Source organism: Nerophis ophidion, linkage group LG25, assembly GCF_033978795.1.
Source record: "Nerophis ophidion isolate RoL-2023_Sa linkage group LG25, RoL_Noph_v1.0, whole genome shotgun sequence".
Taxonomy (NCBI): Eukaryota; Metazoa; Chordata; class Actinopteri; order Syngnathiformes; family Syngnathidae; genus Nerophis; species Nerophis ophidion.
This window is the reverse complement of record NC_084635.1, coordinates 19,400,231-19,426,326: the sequence shown is the minus strand read 5'-3', so window position 1 is coordinate 19,426,326 and position 26,096 is coordinate 19,400,231. Positions and strand designations below refer to the sequence as shown.

The following is a 26,096-nucleotide window of genomic DNA, read 5'->3' as shown; positions in this document are numbered from 1 at the left end:
TGATTTAGAAGTAGCTAAAACACTGCAGACTGCGGCTGGACGTTAGCCGCTACCTAGCTAGCCATGTTTTAAAGCACCTCTTCCAGTGGGCGTTCTAGTGTTATAACTTCACCTTTATCATTGGTTTTTAAGCCGAAATTTGTCCATTCCCCCTTTTCTGTCTACACACTGTGTCTGCTTGTAATTACGCCGTGATTGTTCGCTGCCGAACATGCTCCAATGCCCGTAAAACCAGCAATGTCCCGGCGTGAGAACGACGCGCCGTCATACCCGTTAAAAAAAAAAAAGGAGGGGGTGTACTTTTTAGAGGCGGTATAGTAGCGAATATGATTCATTAGTATCTCGGTACTATACTAGTATTATACTGTACAACAATACATACATACATATTGATTTATGTATGTATGGTATATATATATATATATATGTATATATATCAGGGCTGCGAATCTTTGGGTGTCCCACGATTCGATTCAATATCAATTCTTGGGGTCACAATTCGATTATAAGTCCATTTTTTTGATTCAACGCGTATCTCGATTCAAAAACGATATTTTTCCGATTCAAAACGATTCTGTATTCATTCAATACATGGGATTTCAGCAGGATCTACCCCAGTCTACTGACATGCTAGCAGAGTAGTAGATTTAAAAAAAAAAGCTTTTATAATTGTAAACGACAATGTTTTATCAACTGATTGCAATAATAAATTATTATATAAATATATATATATATATATATATATATATATATATATATATAATTTTATTTTTTTTCTTCAAACAGTGGATGTTCCTGCAAAATTATTTGCACTTGAAAGTATTTATTTGTAGTAATAAATAAGATTAAAATATTTTAGCATTGGCATTTTTAAGTGTTTTTTTTGGGGGACATATACCACAATAAGGTTCTTCCATGGCCTTAATACAAACCCTGTTTCCATATGAGTTGGGAAATTGTGTTAGATATAAATATAAACGGAATACAATGATTTGCAAATCCTTTTCAACCCATATTCAGTTGAATATGCTACAAAGACAACATATTTGATGTTCAAACTGATAAACTTTTTTTTTTGTGCAAATAATCATTAACTTTAGAATTTGATGCCAGCAACACGTGACAAAGAAGTTGGGAAAGGTAGCAATACATACTGATAAAGTTGAGGAATGCTCATCAAACACTTATCTGGAACATCCCACAGATATGCATGCTAATTGGGAACAGGTGGATGCCATGATTGTGTATAAAAGCAGCTTCTCCAAAAATGCTCAGTCTTTCACAAGAAAGGATGCGGCGAGGTACACCCCTTTGTCCACAACTGCGTGAGCAGTTTAAGAAAAACATTTCTCAAAGTGCAATTGCAAAAAATTTAGGGATTTCAACACCTACAGTCCATAATATCATCAAAAGATTCAGAGAATCTGGAGAAATCACTCCAGTAAGCGGCATGGCCGGAAACCAACAATTAATGACTGTGACCTTCGATCCCTCAGTATCAAAAACCGACATCAATCTCTAAAGGATATCATCACATGGGCTCAGGAACACTTCAGAAAACCACTGTCACTAAATGTAGTTCGTTGTTACATCTGTAAGTGCAAGTTAAAGCTCTACTGTGCAAAGCGAAAGCCATTAATCAACAACATCCAGAAACGCCACCAGCTTCTCTAGGCCCGAGATCATCTAAGATGGACTGATGCAAAGTGGAAAAGTGTTCTGTGGTCTGACGAGTCCACATTTCAAATTGTTTTTGGAAATATTCGACATCGTGTCATAAGGACCAAAGGGGAAGCGAACCATCCAAACTTTAATCGACGCAAAGTTCAAAAACCAGCATCCGTGATGGTAACTTACACATCTGTGAAGGCACCATTAATGCTGAAAGGTACATACAGGTTTTGGAACAACATATGCTGCCATCTAAGCGCCATCTTTTTCATGGATGCCCCACTTATTGGCGCATTATGAAGCGTAAAATACGACAGCGGAGATCCCGGACTGTTGAACGACTGAAGCTGTACATAAAACAAGAATGAGAAATAATTCCACTTTCAAAGCTTTAGAAATTAGTTTCCTCAGTTCACAAACATTTATTGAGTGTTGTTAAAAGAAAAGGTGATGTAACACAGTGGTGAACATGCCCTTTCCCAACTACTTTGGCACGTGTTGCAGCCATGAAATTCTAAGTTAATTATTATTTTAAAAAAAAATTAAGTTTATAAGTTTGAACATCAAATATCTTGTTTTTTTTGCGCATTCAACTGAATATAGGTTGAAAAGGATTTGCAAATCATTGTATTCCATTTATATTTACATCCAGCACAATTTCCCAACTCATATGGAAACGGGGTTTGTACCATGCTCATATTGTACCGTGAGATTTTGCTATTGTTATTCCTCCACCATTCAACATTAGACTAATGTAATTTTCGCTCTTCCAATTCATTTTCATGGCACAATTTTGCAAAAGCAACTTTTGCACATTCAACTTCCGTTAAATGAAATTTTTTTCTGCTGTATTTCCAATAACAGTAATATTTTTTTTATTCCTTTCTCCTCAATGTAAGTGAAGATTAATGGTAGACATCAACAGGCCATGAAGGTGCTTTAAAGTTACCCAAATTACATTTTTTATATTCCCTCTCAACTTTATCGCAAACATCTAAGCGAGAAGGTTTTGCTATTTCACTACTATTCCCATGAGTAATGTTCCCAAAATTCCCCAGCGGGACATTCCAAAAAGTAATCCATCCAAGCCATAATTACATCACTGACTGAATAGCAGATAACAACAAATCCGACAACGATCAATAATACTAAAGTATTCAAATGCACGACAGGAATCGACAGTCATACAACCGGAAAGTACAGAGACATTCTGCATGAAAACCAACCCTTCTCATCCCACCTGATGGAACTTGAGAGGTGCTGCAAAGAGGCATGGGTGATACTGCTCAAAGATGCTGTAGGCGTGCTAAGCTTGGAACATCGTATAATAAAACATATTCAAGGCTGTAATTGCTGTCAAAAATGTGCAGTATTGAACAAAGGATATGAATACTTATGTACATGTTAATTTTTAGTTCCATCCATCTTTTTCCACTTATCCAAGGTCGTGTCGCGGGGGGAACAGCCTAAGCAGGGAAGCCCAGACTTCCCTCCCCCGAGCCACTTCGTCCAGCTTCTCCCGAGGGATCCCAAGGCGTTCCCAGGCCAGCCGGGAGACATAGTCTTCCAGACGTGTCCTGGGTCTTCCTCGTGGCCTCCTCCCGGTCGGATGTGCCCGAAACACCTCCCTAGGGAGGCGTTCGGGTGGCATCCTGACCAGATGCCCGAACCACCTTATCTGGCTCCTCCCCATGTGGAGGAGCAGCAGCTTTACTTTGAGCTCCTCCCGAATGACAGAGCTTCTCACCCTATCTCTAAGGGAGAGCCCCGCCACCCGGCGGAGGAAGCTCATTTCGGCCGCTTGTACCCGTGATCTTGTCTTTTCGGTCATAACCCAAAGCTCATGACCATAAGTGAGGATGAGAACGTAGATCGACCGGTAAATTGAGAGATTTGCCCTCCGGCTCAGCTCCTTCTTCACCACAACGGATCGATACAGCGTCTGCATTACTGAAGACGCCGCACCGATCCGCCTGTCGATCTCATGATCCACTTTTCCCTCACTCCTGAACAAGACTCTGAGGTACTTGAACTCCTCCGCTTGGGGGAAGATCTCCTCCCTAGCCCGGAGATGGCACTCCATCCTTTTCCGGGCGAGGACCATGGACTCGTACTTGGAGGTGCTGATTCTCATCCCAGTCGCTTCACACTCGGCTGCGAACCGATCCAGTGAGAGCTGAAGATCCTGGCCAGATGAAGCCATCAGGACCACATCATCTGCAAAAAGCAGAGATCTAATCCTGCAGCCACCAAACCAGATACCTTTAACGCCTTGACTGCGCCTAGAAATTCTGTCCATAAAAGTTATGAACAAAATCGGTGACAAAGGGCAGCCTTGGCAGATTCCAACCCTCAGTCGAAACTGGTCCGACTTACTGCCGGCAATGCGGACCAAGCTCTGACACTGATCATACAGGGAGCGGGCCGCCTCAATCAGACAGTCCGATACTCCATACTCTCTGAACACTCCCCACAGGACTTCCCGAGGGACACGGTCGAATGCCTTCTCCAAGTCCACAAAGCACATGTAGACTGATTGGGCAAACTCCCATGCACCCTTAACGACCCTGCCGAGAGTATAGAGCTTTTTCACAGTTCCACGACCAGGACGAAAACCACACTGTTCATCCTGAATCCGAGGTTGGACTATCCGGCGTAGCCTCCTCTCCAGTACTCCTGAATAGACTTTACCGGGAAGGCTGAGGAGTGTGATCCCACAATTTTTTAGTTGTTTAGTTTTAATAAATTTGTAAAAAAAACAACATTTTCCCATTGTCATTATGGGGTATTGTCTATTGAAGACAAACATGAATTCATTCCATTTTAGAATCATGCTGTAAGATAACAAAATGTGGTTAAAATAAAGCACTGTGAATACTTTCTGGATACACTGTAACTGCCTATCCAAACACTAAATAAACTCCTCCCTGGTCTTCATGTGCGTTTGTGTTCGGTATTAATGTACTTTAACCTGTAAACTCGATTAAACCACTAAACAAAAGAAAAATAAAGATCAAAACCTCTCCACCAATGTTCGCGCCACTCTGTCCAAACCCATAGACAAGGTCCCAACGGAAATCTTCAAAATTCCAAAGAGGGAGAAAATAACATTATTTCAATAAGAATATATACAAAATGCAGAGCAAGTAATTTTTACTTTTACTCTTACCCCAGAATATGAAAAGGCCACACCCACAATCAACATAGCACATTGCCAACAAACAATTTGATTCAGTTAAAAATTTGATTCAGCCTAGTGGCTCCCTGGACCTCTTTCAGAGTTGTGTGAAAATGGAAAAAGATAAAGAATGTTTTTGTTTTGTTTGTTTTGATATATTTTCTGTAGGAGAACAAACATCACACAAACATTCCTAAATTGTTAGAAATCCCACTGTTTACATTAAACATACCTCACTGATGAGAGTATTTGGCAAGCACCGTTTTGTCCTACTAATTTCGGCGATCCTTGAACTCATCTCAGTTTGTTTACATGTACAACTTTCTCCGATGCTGCCACAGAAAGACGTGTTTTATGCCGCCACTCCTATGTCTCATTTTGTTCACCAAACGTTTTATGCTGTGCGTGAATGCACAAAGGTGAGTTTTGTTGATTTTATTGATTTTCTGGAGTTCTTATCAGGTATCTCAATCCATCACTGCAATCTAATCGATGCTAACATGCTATTTAGGCTAGCTGTATGTACATATTGCATCATTGTGCCTCGTTTGTAGGTATATTTGAGCTTATTTAATTTCCTCTAATAATGTCCTTTGTGTATTTAATTCATATTTGCATGTCTCATGACACATTTCATGGGGCCATCCTTTTTCTACCGCTTGTCTTATTTGGGGTCGCTGGAGCCTATTTTATCTCTATGTAATAATGGCTGCATTTTTCATAGTTGTTTGTGTGCCATGTTGTTCCAGACCACAGCAAACGTTACCGAGCTTGCAAATATTGTAATAAATCCATTAGAAGAAGACAGCCTGCCGTTTCCTTAAACTTCTACACACATCTATACCGTTGGCCACTGTTCGTTCTCATGTGTCTTGTCAAACTATTATTACATGGCAATCTTTTATCAGAAACTGAGCAATTAAAAGGTTTCTCTCCTGTGTGTGTTCTCTTGTGTCTTGTCAAACTATTTGTACATGACAATCTTTTACCGCAAAGCAATTTCCAGAAGTTATCTCATCCTGTGAGAAAGCCTCCATTTAAATAATTATTTTCAATGTTAGTTAAAAAAAGTTAAAGTACCAATGATTGTCACGCACATACTAAGTGTGGAAAAATTATTCTTTGCATTGCAAAAATGTGTGGAATAATAATTAAAATACAACATTTCTGTCTACAAAGATTTGCGTCAGCCTTTGATAGTAGGCTAATATAGCTAATATAAGCACCTACATCATGTGTTGCCTTCGTTATAACACTTACCATATTTTTCGGACTATAAGTCGCAGTTTTTTTCATAGTTGAGCCGTTTGTGTGACTTATACTCAGGAGCGACTTATATGTGAAACACCATACCGTAAAATATCAAATAATAGCTCATTCACGTAAGAGACTAGACGTATAAGATTTCATCGGATTTAGCAATTAGGAGTGACAGTTTGTTTGGTAAACGTATATCATGTTCTATATGTTATAGTTATTTGAATGACTCTTACCATAATATGTTACGTAAACATACCAGGCAACTTCTCAGTTGGTTATTTATGCGTCATATAACGTACACTTATTCAGCCTGTTGTTCACCATTCTTTATTTATTTTAAATTGCCTTTCAAATGTCTATTCTTGGTGTCGGATTTTATCAATAAATTTCCCCCGAAAATGCGACGTATACTCCAGTGCGACTTATATGTTTTTTTCCTTCTTTATTATGCATTTTCGGCAGGTGCAACTTATACTCCGGAGCGACTTATACTCCAAAAAATACGGTATATAAGACTTTTCATTTTTTGCCGCTCCAGACAGATTTTTTATTTTTTTTTGTCTTTTTGGTCCAATATGGATCTTTCAACGTTTTGGTTTGCCGACCCCTGAGTTAAACCAAAAAAGGACAAGCTCCCATTTATCACCACCTATGGCAATCAAAAAGCCTGCAGGGGAGACTGAGCACGGCCACGTCTGTCTCAGTCTCCCCTGTGTGAAGTCAGGATCAGGCATTTAACTCCCTCCAGAAGCTGGACCCAGGTCCAAGTGAGAGGAGTTCACCTAATTAGTCCTTTTTAGTCCAAGTTCTGCGGTAAAATGGATGGAAAGAGAGAACGAGAGAAGCAACCACGGCCGTCACACAACTCCCTACGCACCTTGAGTCGCAAGCGTATGGTATTGCAGTCCCTCAGGGGGTTAAGTTTCAGCGTCTCTCCAAGGTTGTTGCAGCTCGAGCTCTGTTGCTGGAGCTCACAGCACACACACACTCCGTCGCTGTCGAACTTGAGCTGGAGGGAAGAGGAAATTAAATAAGAAATGCACACTAACATGCAGAAATCTGTACAGCTTTGAGAAAAGCCTTTGCTCTTCCAGATGAATTGTGGTAAAATGTAACAAAGTACATACTGCATGTAAATGGCAATGGCAAAAGGAAGTGTGTAACAAAGGAGACGGTGAAATATGAGAAGCTACCTTGGGAGAGACACCTCTGCTACGTGTCCCAGATTGAAAGAAAGCAGGACATGAACCCAAAGAGTATGGGTTAATTAAATTGAGGTAAGGATATTAGAAACATCAATATTCCAGTCAGGACTCGGGAAGGATCTCTGGGGATTAACATAAGGAAGTAAAAGTGAAGTCAGTAGGTAGAATGTAATATGTGTGCATCCGTATTTCCCGCCAGATAGTACAGTTTGATTCAGTTCAGTGGCAAATGTCATTTTTTCGGTTGATATAGACTGACCATATACTGACTATATATATGTCCTCCACTGCGGGGCTGTCCGGGTGGAGTTTCTTAAATGCCTCAACTGTCCGGCATTTTGAGTTAGGGGTTGCGTGTATTTACAATGTACATTCAGGGTTAAGAAGGGGTTAAAAACAAAACAAATTGTGAAGGTGTGCCACGCAGCAACATTCGTGAGGGAGGGGCAGAGACAGAGAGAGCGAGAGAGTTATGATAAACGCGCATGCGTCGCCAAGCTCTGCTTTTTATTGAATTTTTTTTATTTGAATTTTTCATTATTTATAGAAGGGGTGTCAAAAGTGTACCCCTTAGGCCATTTTTGGCCCACAGCTAATGTTTTAAAGGCCCACGGCACATTCTAAAATTACTATGAAAATAAACAAAAACAACAAAAGTGAAATAAAGAAGCTTAAAGGTGAAATTAAATTTTAAAAAAGTTGCAATGTTGACTAATAAAACAAAGCTGTTTTTTTTCTCTTTCAAACTGTCATTGCTCGAAACATAATATTGAATCGAAATCAATGTTATTGGGAATTATTGACCTACCCAAGGTTCCGACTACTTCACATCAGATATTCCACTTTGAGAAATATTTTTGGTGGAGGATTTTGCATATTTTATGTGTTTGCCATTAAAAACATAGTTTTGATTGACAAAAAAAGGGCGAAACACAAACAAACAAAAAACTAAATAAAAAAACTAAAACATTTTGAAATGAGGAATAGATCTGAAGTCAATCTAGAATCCAGAGATTTAAGCGTTAAATATAAAATGTATGTATGCCCTGGCACGCCATTATCATGATTTCATGACCAAAGCAAAGCACTTTTTACACTTTTATACTGAAGTAAATACACCTACAACTTATTAAATAAAAAATAGAAAAAACTACCAGCAGAGGTAAAGTTTAGATTTTTTTTTTTTTAATGAATTAAGTAATGTTTATGACAACCTTTTTCCACAACAAAGTATAGAATGTGAGATAGAACAGGACAATACATTCGTTTATCTTTTTTTCTTCAAAACGCTTACAAAAAAGCAGCACCCCAAAAATTTACTCTGGGACCCCATTTTTATGACTTGATGAGGTCCATGGGACCCCATTTAGAAAATTCCTAGCGCCAACCGCTGCTGTCAACAGAGGAGGAAAAAATGCTTTCTTTAAATAAATATATTATTTATAAAGCAAGTTCAAGTATCATTGGCAAATGTTCACCTAGTCCCGGCCTTGGCACGCATATATGTGTCCTCTTTTTGGGATTTCACAATATGGTCAGCCTAGTTGATATCAACAAAAGTTGTGAAGGGTAGAGTCGGTGGTGCTGGTTTAAAGTGACATCTTTGCTTCTGAACGATGCTCTATAATCACACGGCATCTGAAGGTTTTCTTCTTTGATAAAACATACTTTTGAAAATGCGGTTACGACAAAACTGCTAAGCTCCAGTTGACAAAACGGAGGATTGTTTTCAGTGGCGGGCTGTGCGTTTCTCACCTCGGCCTTCAGCGATGTCCTACCTAGTCCAAGTACTATACAGAAACACACTTGCACACTACTAGGCATTGGAACCCCTCAACAGTGGACAAAACGTGTTTTTTGGCGCATTTAACATTCAATAAATCTGCTTCAGCAATTAAAACATATCTTACGTGGTACTCCATCCATCCATTGTCTATCGTTTGTCGGGGTAGGTGCTGGAGCCTATCCCAGCTGCATTCGGGCGGAAGGCGGTGTACACCTTGGAAATGTTGCCACTCATAACAGGGCCAACACAGATAGACAGACAACATTCACACTCACATTCATACTTGTTTTTGAACACTGTGTATATATATATATATATATGTATATATATATATATATATATATATATATATATAAATGATAAATGGGTTGTACTTGTATAGCGCTTTTCTACCTTCAAGGTACTCAAAGCGCTTTGACACTACTTCCACATTTACCCATTCACACACACATTCACACACTGATGGAGGGAGCTGCCATGCAAGGCGCCAACCAGCACCCATCAGGAGCAAGGGTGAAGTGTCTTGCTCAGGACACAACGGATGTGACGAGGTTGGTACTAGGTGGGATTTGAACCAGGGTCCCTCGGGTTGCGCACGGCCACTCTCCCACTGCGCCACGCCATCCCATATATATATATATATATATATATATATATATATATATATATATATATATATATATATATATATATATATATATATATATATATATATATATATATATATATATATATATATATACACAAAGGGTGGCTATTTTGAAGAAACTAGAATATAAAACATTGTGTAAAGGGATTGTGATCAGCATCCTTCAGGAGTAAAGGTCAACACCTCTGTCCATGGTACTGAAAGCATAGCACCATCAGACGGGGGCGTGGCATGTGCTGACGACGAGACACAGCTGGCTGATGATTAGATTGCACAGGCGGTATGTGTTAAACTAATCATCTGTTGTCTTTAACAGTGAGCGGTTGGGTGCAGGGCTTCACGGTGGAAGAGGGGTTAGTGCGTCTGCCTCACAATACGAAGGTCCTGCAGTCCTGGGTTCAATTCCAGGCTGAGGATCTTTCTGTGTGGAGTTTGCATGTTCTCCCCGTGAATGCGTGGGTTCCCTCCGGGTACTCCGGCTTCTTCCCACTTCCAAAGACATGCACCTGGGGATAGGTTGATTGGCAACACTAAATGGGCCCTAGTGTGTGAATGTGAGTGTGAATGTTGTCTGTCTATCTGTGTTGGCCCTGCGATGAGGTGGCGACTTGTCCAGGGTGTAAACGTCTTCCGCCCGATTGTAGCTGAGATAGGCGCCAGCGCCCCCCGCGACCCCGAAAGGGAATAAGCGGTAGAAAATGGATGGATGGACGGTTGGGTGCTGGAGGAGGAATTTGGAGGGGGACTGGATTGTCCAAAAAGAGAGCATATTCTTTGATGGTGGTGTTGAAAAACCTTAAACCGGTTGTAAACTCTGTACGCCTGTCTACTTTGACGTGCATCTGCGGAACCGCAAGACAGCGACTTCTACAAACATGTTTTCAGTCATTTCACCTTTTTTTTGTTAAGTACATAACTCCGCATGTGTTCATTCATAGTTTTGATGCCTTCAGTGACAATCCATAATGTAAATAGTCATGAAAATAAAGAAAACATTGAATGATAAGGCGTGTCTAAACTTTTGGCCTGTACTGTATCGATATATACTGTATGAAACATAGTTGATGCAGGGTTAGATCTTGCTTTGGTTTTTGGCTGAGACCAGGGATCTTGGGCTCGAAAAGGTTGGTGACCACTGATATATGTATGTATATATATATATATATATATATATATATATATATATATATATACAGTATGTATATACTGTACATACATTATAGTGTCTTCAAAGTGTGCATTCTTTTTTAACTAAAATAGTGACTTTTGTCAAGGCTTGAACCTATTAATCATGTTTTTACATTGAATCTTATGTGGAACTCTGCTGCAGATACAAACTTTTCATTTTACAAACCATGTTCAAGAACCCATGAAGTTTGTAAATGGAGGTGCCACTGTACAAGGACAGTTTGCGCACAGCCACTGCAACGGAGCAAACATGAGAGCTGTGGTTGTCAACTGCAGAGTTAAAAAAATGTGATAAATAAATAAATTATTAATACACAAATGTTAAAGGCCTACTGAAACCCACTGAAAACCTTAACATTGCAACACATGCCAATATGGTAAAATTTCAATTTAGTTTACTAAATTGCAATTTTAGATTTTGCGCCAAAGTATCCTGCTGAAACGTCGCGGTATGATGACGCGTGCGCTTGACGTCACGCATTGTAGAGGACATTTTGTTCCAGCACCATTCCCAGCTATAAGTCGTCTATTTTCATCGCATAATTCCGCAGTATTCTGGACTATGTGTTGCTGAATCTTTTGCAATTTGTTCAATAAATAATGGAGACGTCAAAGAAGAAAGCTGTCGGTGGGAAGCGGTGTATTGCGGCCGCCTTTAGCAACACAAACATAGCCTGTGTTTCATTGTTTACATTCCCGAAAGATGACAGTCAAGCTTTACTATGGAACAGAGCGGTCAAGCGAACACGGTTGGATTGGACCACACACACAAAGTATAGTGTACTAGGCAGCGACCGTTTCGAAAGATCGTGTTTCGAAAAAGGTCCCTTGCGGAGGGTAGAGATGGGCATCGCCACCACCCGTCGACTGGTGCAGGGCCGACCTTCAGGTTGTACAGGTACGACCATATAATCTCACTAAAACACTAGTAACACAATAAGCAGATAAGGGATTTTCCAGAATTATCGTAGTAAATTTGTCTAATAACATCTGAATCGCTCCCACTGTATAGTCTTTTTTTTTCTAGTCCTTCACTCTCACTTTCCTCGTCCACAAATCTTTCATCCTCACTCAAATTAATGGGGAAATCGTCGCTTTCTCGGTCCGAATCGCTCTCGCTGCTGGTGGCCATGATTGTAAACAATGTTCAGATGTGAAGAGCTCCACAACTGGTGACGTCATGCGCATATCGTTTCTACTTCTAGTACAGGCAAGGCTTTTTTATTAGCACCAAAAGTTGCGAACTTTATCGTGGACGTTCTCTACTAAATCCTTTCAGCAAAAATATGGCAATATCGCGAAATGATCAAGTATGACACATAGAATGGACCTGCTATCCCCGTTTAAATAAGAAAATCTAATTTCAGTAGGCCTTTAAAGGTGCATTTTCAACATGGATTATGTGCATTTATTATAAAATAAGGATACAAGTTACGACAACCAGAAAACATGTAAAACTATATTTACTCGACTATTCAAACAGACTAATTGATAGATTACTAAAATAATTGATAGCTGCAGCACTACTACTGCCACCGTGCTTGACTGCATAGACAAGACCCAATGCTGCTGTAAAAACTGTACACTGACTACTCTAAAGTATATTCAAGTTGCATTCTATAATATTGTCCATTTATAAGATATACTGAAGTAAAACTTGTTTACTGGTAGTCACTGCAGGGTGGAATGGACGGATTGAAGTTGGACAGACGTCTGTTAAGCAATCCAATGCGGTCTTACCAGCTGACATTCCTCCAGTGAGTTGACCAGCTGAGCGTTCTGGCAGGAAAGGATGGAGCCTGCCAGGTTGAGCATCACACAAACTGCTGACAACAACATGAAGAATGTGATCTGTAATGGACAAGAAGAGCAGAGACAGAAAACATTTGTCAGTCATTGTGTTATCTCAAAGGAATTCAAAGTGGCTCGACATTGCAATAAATTCCTGACTTTCAACATGTCCCCAAATAAGAAAATAGCTCAAAGTAAAATCAATACTAATGTTCTTAGTGGAGAATGACTAGTAAGAATACAAGAGGACTAGTAAGACTAGTACAGGGGTCGGCAACCCAAAATGATGAAAGAGCCATATTGGACCAAAAATCCCCCCCCAAAATCTGTCTGGAGCCGCCAAAAATTTAAAGCCTTCTAAAAATGATATAATGAAGTCAACACATGATATAAGTGTCCGTATTAACATACTATCAAAATGACCACGTGTCGCTGACACAAACCTTCTTTGACAGAAATGTTGAAATGTAAAATTTATTCTACACATTTTTACAACATTGGAGAATATTATTAAAACGCAGGCTTCTCAGAGGGTGAGATATCTCCTCTAAATCAGTGGTCCCCAACCACCGGGCCGCGGATCGATTGGTACCGGGCCTCAGAATAATTTTTTTAGTAATTTTTATTATTTTTTAATTGAATAAAAAAAAATATATACATATATATATATTTATTTATTTTTTTATTTTTTTATTTCATTAAAACAACATAAAAAACACAGGGTACGCTTACAATTGATGCACCAACCCAAAAAAACCTCCCTTTTTCATAACAAAAACCTCCCTTTTTCATGGTAAAGGAAAAAATAAATAAATAAAATAAAATAAAAATAACCCCCATCCCACCCACCCTTTGTTTGGTTTTGTTCCAGTATTTTATATTAAAACTATGTTTCCTTATTCAATGCCTGCCTGCGTCTCTCCATCTTGGGGTTTGTCACCAACTAATTGTGACAGAATATTGCATTGTTGCATTTCTTTTCACAGTTTATGAACTTACATTCATATTTGTTTAAGTATTACTCAATAAATATATTTATAAAGGATTTTTGAATTCTTGCTATTTTTAGAATATTTAAAAAAAAAATCTCACGTACCCCTTGGCATACCTTCAAGTACCCCCAGGGGTACGCATACCCACATTTAAGAACCACTGATCTAGTCTGCATGATTGATCAAATTTTTTGGCCGCTTTGGGAGAGACAAATTGTTTGCAAAAAACAGGAAAAGCTAAACAAATATGTTTAGAAATACAAATTATTGTTTTAAGTTTTAAATTTTTATTTACAATAGGGTCCCACTGGACTTTGAGGAAAATAATATTCTATGTGCTTTCACATCAGTGTCTCCAAAAGTCTCTGTAAAAAGTCTCTAAATTTGGCGGTAATTACTTTTTAAAAATAAAAAGTATCTTGAGGGGTCTGAATGCTAACTAACTATAGCAACAAAGTCACCAAATCGGCAACACGGGGCGGTATAGCTCGGTTGGTAGATCGCCCGTGCCAGCAAACTTGAGGGTTCCAGGTTCGATCCCCGCTTCCGCCAACCTAGTCAATGCCGTTGTGTCATTGGGCAAGAAACTTTACCCACCTGCTCCCAGTGCCACCCACACTGGTTTGAATATAACTTAGATATTGGTTTCACTATGTAAAAGCGCTTTGAGTCACTAGAGAAAAAGCGCTATATAAATGTAATTCACTTCACTTCAACAATGATCGCTATTGCTTTGTCTTCATATTCTCTGAGACCCGGGGCCTCATCTAACTATTGTTGTATGGATTTCGTACTAAAAAAAGACGTACGGTCGGATCCAGAAAACTATGCATGCAAGTACAAATTCTGATGTATTAAAGCAGGGGTCTCAAACTCATTTTAGCTCGGAGGCCGCATGGAGGAAAATCTACTACCAATTGGGCTGTAATGGTAAAATCATGGCATGATAACTTAAACATAAAGACAACACTCTTTATTTCTCTTTGTTTTACCCTAGCCCAAAATAGAACAAGCGCATTATGAAAACGCACAAATCCCAACTTTTCAAGACTGGGACTATGGTGTGGATTGTTTTCCCAAGGTGCAAAGCGACTAGATCAGACATGGCATGAAAGTAATGACATCTTTTAATTTTAACACTCAAAAGTAGTACAAAAACAAAGGGTATAAAAAAAAAAACTCACACAAAGGCAGAACTATGGACATAAAACAAAATTTGCAAACTATGGCATGAATAGAGAAAACTTACTTGGAACGAGAAAAGAGCATGAAAAAGAGCAGCATGGATCATCAGCATGAATAACAAGGGTGTACAGAGGGTGATGTCGCCAGGCTGACTGCCTGGCAACTGTAGGCTTAAACAGTGATGTGGTGATTGACAACAGGTGCATGAGTCCAAATGAATTAGGTGCGTGACATGATGTCAGGTGAAAACGAATGGGTTGTCATGGAAACAAAGCAGGGAGTGAAAAAACAGGAACTGACAAAATCCAAAAACCAAACAGAACATAGCCAAACTAAACATGATCACCAGGACATGACACAACTAATCCTCTGGACAAAACACTTCAAGTTTGTTGAAAATTCTGAGGAAATTGGTGCAGCTTCAAAAACACAATGAGCTTAGACTTTGTCTCAGTGTATCTACAAAGCCAGGATTAAACTTTTAAATCACAGTCTTTCTGGGATTGAACAAAACCACAACATGTAAACTCTTCTAGATATCAAATAACTCCTTTGTCATGTCCACTTATAAATCCAGTGTTTACTCAACAAACTGTAAGAAACGACAGTAAAAACTATTCAAAAGAGTTAAGTTCACTTTTCTCGTGTTTGACAGACATTTTTGGGGCAACGAGGGTGCCAAATGACGATGTGTTCGAAGGATAAGACATAAACCGGCAGGTTTTAAATTCCATGTGGGTCGAGAAGGAGGAGCCACAGTCACCCTTTACTTTGTACCTTTTGCTTGGCTCCAGTATAAACTGTTTGCTTGCCTAACAGAATTGCTATTGTGACCTCCGGTGGACACATTTAGAACAGCAGTTTATTTTATTTTAAAAAAAGCAGCTCATTTTATACTTGGCAAACTCATCGCGTTTGACACCCTTGTATTAAAGTGTTTGCAGGCACAAGTCAAGCACATTTCTTTTTTGCGTCACAATCAACATGACATGGTACGTCAGACCACGCCCCCTTTTAAATACGCAAATAATTTTAAAAGTAGCCATTTGCGTAAGCGCTGCACGTTGTGTCCAATCGCACGTCAGTAGGAGGTGCTTCTTTACCAAGTCTTTACCAGCGGGTTGAAACTGCTGTGTGCTGCGGGGACCACATACTAAAATAAAAGAGAAATGGTTGGGCATGAAGATGAAGGTGGATGTACAACACCAAAACAGGCTAGTGTTTTGAAAGATACAGTCGCTACAAATGACTATAGGTACTTGCATATCACAGCCCTTGTTGCCAGTCGGCAAAATAATGTAATCTTGCAATCTTTTAAATGTAAACATGCCACATATCACAAAGGATACAAAGACTTTGACTCTTGTTTGATTATTCAATTTATTATTGCAACCCAGGAGAGCTTCTTGCGGTAGCAGCCGTGTACGTGATATCCTCCTCGGTCTCCTGTGCCATTGTGTGGCGACCACTCTCTGCTGTTATCCGTTCGACATGGTCAAGGAGTCAAAGGAACACGTTTTGACAGCAATAGATGGTGTGGAGAGGACTAAGGGCACTTACGAACTATAAGCCCAAAGCCCCCCAGGCCCTAAATGACCGGACTCTTGCTCAGGGCCCCAACACACATTAGTGTCGTCACGGATGGCCTTCAGCTCAACAAAGCTCGGGAACCCCCACCCCCACTCCGCCCCTACCCCCACCAACTCCAGCACTTCATTAAAGGACTTAAAGAACTCCAAGGACATCAAAGGACTTCATCAAAGGCCCTCTCCATCCGAGAGTAGGATGTACGCCGGCAGTTCGAGAAGCTGAACACATGGAAGGCCCCCGGGCCGGATAGTGTCTCCCCCTCCACCTTGAGACATTGCGCGGATCCAGCTGGCTCCTGTCTTCACTGACATTTTTAACACCTCTCTGGAGCTATGCCGCATGCCGTCCTGCTTCAAGACCTCCACCATCGTCCCTGTCCCCAAGAAAGCACAGATCACAGGACTTAATGACTACAGGCCGGCGGTGCTGGCGTCTGTGGTTATGATGTCCTTTGAGCGTTTGGTTCTGCCCCACCTCAAGGACATCACCGCCCTCCTCCTGGAGCCACTGCAGTTCGCCTACAGAGCCAACAGGTCTGTGGATGATGCAGTGAACCAGGTCCTCCACTTCATCCTGGAGCATCTGGACTTCCCAGGAACCTACACCAGGATCCTATTTGTGGACTTCATCTCTGCCTTCAACACCATCCTCCCTGGACTGCTACGAGACAAGCTCTACTAGCTCAGCGTGCCCGACTCCCTCTGCAGTTGGATCAATGACTTCCTGACGGACTGAAGACAGCACGTGCGGCTGGGGACGATTGTCTCGGAAAGTCGAACCATGAACACTGGTACTCATCAGGGCTGTGTACGTTCCCACTGGCTCTTCCCCCTGTATACAAACTGCTGCACCTCCAGTCACCAGACCGTAAAGCTGCTCAAGTTTGCGGACGACACTAATCGGGCTCACCTCGAATGGCAACGAGTCCACCGACAGGAGAGATTTGGACTGGCTGGCATGCTGGTGAAGCCTCAACAACTTGGAGCTGAACGCCCAGAAAACAATGGAGATGATCTTGACTTCAGGAAAGTCAAAGCCCCACCACCCCCCTCCCCCTGATTGACTCTCCCACCCCCGTCTCCATTGTGGACTCGATCCGTTTCTTGGGCACCACCATCACCCAGGACCTCAAGTGGGAGCCGACCATCAGCTCCCTCATCAAGAAGGCCCAGCAGAGGATGTACTTCCTGCGGCAGCTGAAGAAACTGAAGGTGCCGACCGAGATGCAGGTGCAGTTCTACTCAGCCATCATCGAGTCCATCCTCACCTCCTCCATCTCAAGGTTATTGGCTGCAGAATCCCACCCCTCCAGGACCTGTTCTTCTCCAGGACCTGGAAGCATGTGGGTCAGATCACAGCTGACACTTCTCACCCTGGACACAAACAATTCACCCCTCTCCCCTCAGGCAGGAGACTACAGTCCATCCAGACCCACACGTCCCGCCACTTGAACATTTTTTTCCCTCGGCCATCAGACACATGAACAATAACAAGATCTGATAGCTCGTTACAGCTCAAGTTATTATTCTATTCTGTGTTATATGTGTTTCTGTGTTTTATGTTGCACGATTTTGACAAGTAAAATTCCTGGTTGGTGAACTTGTTCTCAAACAATGGCAATAAAAACTCTTCTGATTCTGATTAAAGGCCTACTGAAACCCACTACTACCGACCATGCAGTCTGATAGTTTATATATCAATGATGAAATATTAACATTGCAACACATGCCAATACGGCCTTTTTAGTTTACTAAAATACAATTTTAAATTACCCGCGGAGTTTCCTGTTGAAAACGTCGCGGAATGATGACGCGTATGATGACACGTGTTTGTGACGTTATTGGTTGGAGGGTAAATATTAACCAGCACCACTTGCGGCTAAAAGTCGTCTCTTTTCATCGCGCAATTACACAGTATTTTGGACATCTGTGTTGCTGAATCTTTTGCAATTTGTTCAATTAATAATGGAGAAGTCAAAGTAGAAAGATGGAGTTGGGCAGCTTTAGCTTTTAGCCACACAAACACACGGTATTTCCTTGTTTAAAATGCCGAGAGGTGAAGCTTTACTATGGATCAGACCGGTCAAGCGAACATGGTTCCCGACCACATGTCAACCGGCAGTTTTCGGTGAGAAAATTGAGGTAATGAGTCGCCTCTTACCGGAGATCAGCGGAGCTTGCGTTGTCCATGCAGCTGCCGTGACTTCCCTCAAAGACTGGCGTCAACACACCAGTGGACACACCTCCGACTATCAGGTACTATTTAACTCACTAAAACACTAGCAACACAATAGTAAGATAAGGGATGTCCCAGAATTATCCTAGTAAATGTGTCTAAAAACATCTGAATCGCTTCCAATTCAATCCACTTTTTTTAAAAACTTTATTTATTTATTTTTCTAGTCCTCCGCTATCAATATCTTCATCCACAAATCTTTCATCCTCACTCAAATTAATGGGGAATTTGTCGCTTTCTCGGTCCGAATAGCTCTTGATGCTGGAGTCTCACATTATAAACAATGTGAGGATGTAGGGAGCCCTCACACCGGTGACGTCATCGTTTGCTACTTCCGGTAAAGGCAGGGCTTTTTTATTAGCGACCAAAAGTTGCAAACTTTATCGTCGATGTTCTCTACTAAATCCTTTCAGCAAAAATATGGCAATATCGCGAAATGATCAAGTATGACACATAGAATGGACCTGCTATCCCCGTTTAAATAAGAAAATCTCATTTCAGTAGGCCTTTAAGTAAATGTAATGGAGTATATGCATTGGGTTACTATCAGCAACCAATTGATCAACATATCCCTGGTCCCATCATAATGTGTTTACAGTATTAGCGAGGACGAACGGATACTGCCAAATGAAGTGAAGTGAATTATATTTATATAGCGCTTTTCTCTAGTGACTCAAAGCGCTTTACTTAGTGAAACCCAATATTTAAGTTACATTTAAACCAGTGTGGGTGGCACTGGGAGCAGATGGGTAAAGTGTCTTGCCCAAGGACACAACAGCAGTGACTAGGATGGCGAAAGCGGGAATCGAACCTGCAACCCTCAAGTTGCTGGCACGGCCGCTCTACCAACCAAGCTATGCCGCCGCCCAAATGTATTTTACATATTTTTTTACATTTATCATCAGACAAACACAAATGGGAAACACTGAATTTATTGAGGGTATTACAAATCATCGCCTTTACACTTTTCACATAATAGCAGAAGAAATAGCACATTGACAAATCTTAATTCTTGACCCACAGTGAACTGTTTCCTTTGTCCTTGAATAGCAGCGTGAATTAACATTAAGCGTGCACACAAACACCATTTTTTTCGTATTTGATGTTGATAGAGCTAGCATCAGCCCTGTGGTACAATCTACTATACTTTCATTCCAATCTTTCCCCTTGGTCCTGCATTCCCTCGGGGCAAACTATTTTCATTTCCAAGCTGACAGCTCTGTAGTTATAAATCCTGTTGATGGAGATATGGCGACCTCTCTGGTATTTTGAATTACAGGTCAAGATTTTAAATTGACAGCAGACGAATGGAATTCAGTCGTCAGTGAAGTGCAAATCAGGATCAAGCGTACACAAAGTCTGTTTTTTACTTGAAAATAAGACCGCAGAACAACAGCCAACATAATTGACCAATGTAATTGAAGATCAGATTGAGAGTTAATTTAAAAAGAAAGAGGATTAATCGAAAGGCCAGATAGTCTCATTGTGCAGGTGTAGTTGATGGATGTGAAGGCGGCGTGCACAGATGGGGAGGAGGAGAGTGGGCGAGCAGGCGGAGCACGGAAGGCAGTGAAGGTGGCATATAATAGACAGATGGAGGGATTTGTAAAAAGTGCTTCTCACGAAGGCAGAAAATTGAAGGATTGAGAGGCTGATAGAGAACCGCGAAAAACAATTTCTTAAATTTGTTTTGGAAACAGGAAGTGAGAGGAGAAACAAATTGAACTCAGGCTGAACCAAGTGACTGTCATGTGACACACTTGAGGGAGATACACAATATTGCTAAATTTATTTAGCCACCCATCCAAATGATAAGAATCAGGTGTCCTAATCGCTTGGCCCGGCCACAGGTAGGGGTGTAACGGTACACAAAAATTTCGGTTCGGTACATACCTCGGTTTAGAGGTCACGGTTCGGTTCATTTTCAGTACAGTAAGAAATCAACAAAATATAATTGTTTTGGTTATTTATTTACCAAATTTGTAAACAATGGCTTTATCCTTTTAACATTGGGAACACTATAATAATTCTGCCCACGATAATCCACATTAAACTGCCTCAAGTTGTTGCTTTGATTAAATAAAATGAAAAAACCTTTCTTCTACATATAAAAAGTTTAACATTAAACAGTTTCCATTGAAACAGAGCGGTCAAGCGAACATGGTTCCCGACCACATGTCAACCGGCAGTTTTCGGTGAGAAAATTGAGGTAACAAGTCGCCTCTTCCTGGAGATCAGTTTAAACAGTTTCCATTGAAACTGTTTAATGTCAACTCATCATGCTTAATTTATTACAGCATTTGGGAAGCCTGTAGTTGACTTTTATTATGTAAATGTTGTATTTTTATCAATATGTGATAGCAGGGACCCTGCTATTCAAAACTGGGCTGCTACATTACTAATGATTCATGTAACTATAGCTGAAAAATAGTACAATTGCAATAGGAGAGACTATTCATCCCTAAACACAATGGAGTTCAATGAAATAACAGACAGACAGGGCTTTGCTGCCCCTAAAACACGCACACGCACACACACACACACACACACACACACACACACACACACACACACACACACACACACACACACACAGAAACATGAGCTAACGTTACGCTAAAAGCTAATTAGCCTTCATCTCAAGCCTATACTGTGAGCGAGCTGAGCTGCAGTTTAAGTTTCTAGAAGGTCAACGGGCTCATAGTGATGTTTGTAATAGTTGTGACTGGGAAGTGTTTAGTATAATTTGGGTAGAGTCCGCTCCTCCCCTGCTAGACAAATATCTGCTCGACGCTAAAGCATTGACTACATCGCTCTGAAGTCTGAATACGCACTGCTGATTGGCTGTTACATCGCTCTGAATATGCACTGCTGATTGGCTTTGTATGTAACCAATCAGATGGTTGTGTGGACGGGACAATGAGGCAGAGACAGAGGCAGAAAGCAGAGCAGCTTGTGAAGACTTCTGCTTCCGAACTTGTTCGGTACGCCCGCGTCCCGAACCGAAACCCCCGTACCGAAACGGTTCGATACAAATACACGTACCGTTACACCCCTAGCCACAAGTGTATAAAATCAAGCACTTAGGCATGGAGACTGTTTCTACAAACATTTGTGAAAGAATGGGCCCCTCTAGGGAGCTCAGTGATTTCCAGCGTGGAAATGTCATAGGATGCCACCTCCATCCATCCATTTTCTACTGCTAGTCCCTTCTTTGGGGTCGCGGGGGGTGCTGGAGCCTATCTCAGCTGCATTCGGGCGGAAGGCGGTGTACACCATGGACAAGTCGCCACCTCATCGCAGGGCCAACACAGATAGACAGACAACATTAGGGAGCATTTAGTGTTGCCAATCAACCTATCCCCAGGTGCATGTCTTTGGAAGTGGGAGGAAGCCGGAGTACCTGTGCAACAAATCCAGTCGTGAAATTGACTCGCTCCTAAATATTCCACAGTCAACTGTCGGCTTTATTATGAGAAAATGGAAGAGTTTGGGAACAACAGCAACTCAGCCACGAATTGGTAGGACACATAAAATGACAGATATTGGTCAGCGGATGCTGAAGCGTTTAGTGCAAAGAGTTTCTACATATTCAGTTGCTACAGAGCTCCAAACTTCATGTGACCTTCCATTTAGCCCACGTACAGTACGCAGAGAGTTTCATGGAATGGGTTTCCATGGCTGTGCAGCTGCATCTAAGTCATACATCACCAAGTGCAATGCAAAGCATGGGATGCAGTGGTGTAAAGCACGTCAACACTGGACTCTAGAGCAGTAGACACGCCTTCTCTGAAGTGGTGAATCACGCTTTTCCATCTGGCAATCTGATGGACGAGTCTGGGTTTGGAGGTTGCAAGGAGAACGGTACAGTTCGGACTGCATTGAGCCGAGTGTGAAATTTGGTGGAGGAGGAATTATTGTGTGGGGTGTTTTTTCAGGAGTTGGGCTTGGCCCCTTAGCTCCAGTGAAAGGAACTTTGAATGCTCCCAGATACCAAAACATTTTGGACAATTCCATGCTTCCAACCTTGTAGAAACAGTTTGGAGCGGGCCCCTTTTCAACATGACTGTGCACCACTGCACAAAGCAAGGTCCATAAAGACTTGGAGGACAAAGTCTGGTGTGAATGAACTTGGCTGGCCTGCACCCGATAGAACACTTTTGGGATGAATTAGAACGGAGACTGAGAGCCTTATCGGCCAACATCAGTGTGTAACATTTGGAAGAATGGTAGAAAATTCCTATAAACAAACTCCGCAACCTTGTGGACAGCCTTACCAGAAGAGTTGAAGCTGTAACAGTTGCAAAAGGTGGACCGACATCATATTGAACCCTACGGGTTAGGAATGGGATGGCACTTCAAGTTCATATGTGAGTCAAGGCAGGTGGCCAAATACCTTTGGCAATATAGTGTACTTTCGACCAGCCAATGACTAGCCTACGTACGGACCATGAGACTGCTCTTTCCGTACCCGTGATCAATTAAAGTCGATGAAAAATTATAACTGAAAAATGTTAAAGCATAATAATGCCCACAGACGTGATCGAAGAGAAACATTGTAGGTGCATTTACTCCGTATTTTCAATGGACGCGTAACGGCAGCGAAACTTAGCCATCTGCTGCCTGGCAAGCTCCAGCGCCGTGCAACAAAATAGCGCAGACTTTTACCAGATCTCGCAAATACGGGAATAGTTATGTGACAAAGTAAACTCTGAAGTAAACACCACGGAACGTCTCAAGCTTTGCTGTGCATCAGTACCCGTAAGCTGGCGCGTCAGTGACTGAACAGACTTGACTTGACTCGTGGAAAAGACAACAGTTTTGCCTTGCAGAATGACAACTTAATTGTTTTGGTAGCAATTAACAACACGACAGTAACATAGACTTAGACTTAGAAACTTTATTGATCCACAAAGGAAATTGTTTCACACAGTACCTCAGTTTCAAATGATGGAATGTGTAAGGATTGAAAGGATAATGCAGGTAGACTAAAAATGGACCAAAGAGGCAATATAAAATATAACATACAGTACATGTAATATTTATAAATTATATATACCGTATTTTTCTGATTATAAGTCGCTCCGGAGTATACGTCGCAACGGCCGAAAATGCAAAATAAAGAAGGAAAAAAACCTATAAACGTCGCACTGTGTAAGTCGCATTTTTGGGGGAAATTTATTTGATAAAATCCAACACCAAGAATAGACATTGGAAAGGCAATTTAAAATAAATAAAGAATAGTGAACAACAGGCTGAATAAGTGTACGTTATATGACGCATAAATAAGCAACTGAGAAGATGGCTGGTATGTTAACGTAACATATTATGGTAAGAGTCATTCAAATAACTATAACATATAGAACATGCTATACGTTTACCAAACAATCTGTCACTCCTAATCGATAAACCCGATGAAATCTTCTTCCTTGATGTCGCTTCTAAAAAACTCTGCCAACTCCAAAAGGTATGCGTCGCTTCCTCTTGTCGTTTTCTGCTACATATTTCACTACATCCAGCTTGTAATCTGCAGTACATGATTTCCTTTTCGGTGCCATTTTTGTTCAGCCTTTGTCAGTTTTTATAAGTTACCGCCAACGATGAAATGAGCCATTTTAATAGCTACGGCAGTAGCATATAGCATATAGCAGTTAGCAACCCATGACCCACAATGCACTTCTCCCATGACCCTCCCCCGCCGAATTCTTTTTTGATGACGTGTATGTGACGATTGCTGACGTGTGTGTGACGATTGCTGACATTTTCTTCGTCTCTTCCGCGAATGGCATAAGTAATATTATTTAATATTTTGCGGTAATGTGTTAATAATTTCACACATAAATCGCTCCAGAGTGTATGTCGCACCCCCGGCCAAACTATGAAAAAAACTGTGACTTATAATCCGAAAAATACGGTACATTATATAATATATACTGATATATTAATATAATATAAACGTAACAAATTCCAATTACCATGTATAATATTACATTAATACAGTGGTTCTCAACCTTTTTTCAGTGATGTACCCCCTGTGAACATTTTTTTAATTCAAGTACCCCCTAATCAGAGCGAAGCATTTTTGGTTAGAAAAAAGAGATAAAGAAGTAAAATACAGCACTATGTCATCAGTTTCTGATTTATTAAATTGTATAACATCCATCCATCCATCATCTTCCGCTTATCCGAGGTCGGGTCGCGGGGGCAACAGCCTAAGCAGGGAAACCCAGACTTCCCTCTCCCCAGCCACTTCGTCTAGCTCTTCCCGGGGGATCCCGAGGCGTTCCCAGGCCAGCCGAAAGACATAGTCTTCCCAACGTGTCCTAGGTCTTCCCCGTGGCCTCCTACCGGTTGGAAGTGCCCTAAACACCTCCCTAGGGAGGCGTTCGGGTGGCATCCTGACCAGATGCCCGAACCACCTCATCTGGCTCCTCTCGATGTGAAGGAGCAGCGGCTTTACTTTGAGTTCCTCCCGGATGGCAGAGCTTCTCACCCTATCTCTAAGGGAGAGCCCCGCCACACGGCGGAGGAAACTCATTTCGGCCGCTTGTACCCGTGATCTTATCCTTTCGGTCATGACCCAAAGCTCATGACCATAGGTGAGGATGGGAACGTAGATCGACCGGTAAATTGAGAGCTTTGCCTTCCGGCTCAGCTCCTTCTTCACCACAACGGACCGGTACAACGTCCGCATTACTGAAGACGCCGCACCGATCCGCCTGTCGATCTCACGATCCACTCTTCCCTCACTCGTGAACAAGACTCCTAGGTACTTGAACTCCTCCACTTGGGGCAGGGTCTCCTCCCCAACCCGGAGATGGCACTCCACCCTTTTCCGGGCGAGAACCGTGGACTCGGACTTGGAGGTGCTGATTCTCATTCCGGTCGCTTCACACTCGGCTGCGAAACAGTGCAAAATATTGCTCATTTGTAGTGGTCTTTCTTGAACTATTTGGAAAAAAAGATATGAAAATAACTAAAAACTTGTTGAAAAATAAACAAGTGATTCAATTATAAATAAAGATTTCTACACATAGAAGTAATCATCAACTTAAAGTGCCCTCTTTGGGGTTTGTAATAGAGATCCTGTTATGATCCGCCGCCCGGATCATACATTATTTTGGTTTTCTGAGTCGTTTTGTGTTTTCTGTTTGTTTTTGGACTCTCCCGATCCCTAGTTTTGCTCTTCCTTGTTTATTCTGGTTACCATGGTTTCATATTAGTTCCACCTGCTACTCGCTGTGATGAGCACCTGTTATTCTTGATTACTGCCAGTATTTAAGCGTGCCTTCTACCTCAGTTCATCCTGGATCTTTTGTTTGCTATGGGCAACGTTCACATGGTTATCTTCCTATGCCTTGTTCTG

General features: G+C 41.3%; 1 protein-coding gene across 1 annotated transcript in view; it reads right to left on the bottom strand.

The window, feature by feature from the left end:
- fam189a1 (family with sequence similarity 189 member A1) overlaps positions 1–26,096 on the bottom strand; it is a 310,122-nt gene that overhangs the window by 44,314 nt on the left and 239,712 nt on the right. Inside the window, exons 3-4 of the mRNA XM_061887340.1 lie at positions 12,678–12,788; positions 6,987–7,118 (exon numbers count right to left, since the gene is read on the bottom strand). Of these exons, the coding sequence (XP_061743324.1) occupies positions 6,987–7,118; positions 12,678–12,788 (243 nt within the window). The remainder of the gene's footprint in view (positions 1–6,986; positions 7,119–12,677; positions 12,789–26,096) is intronic.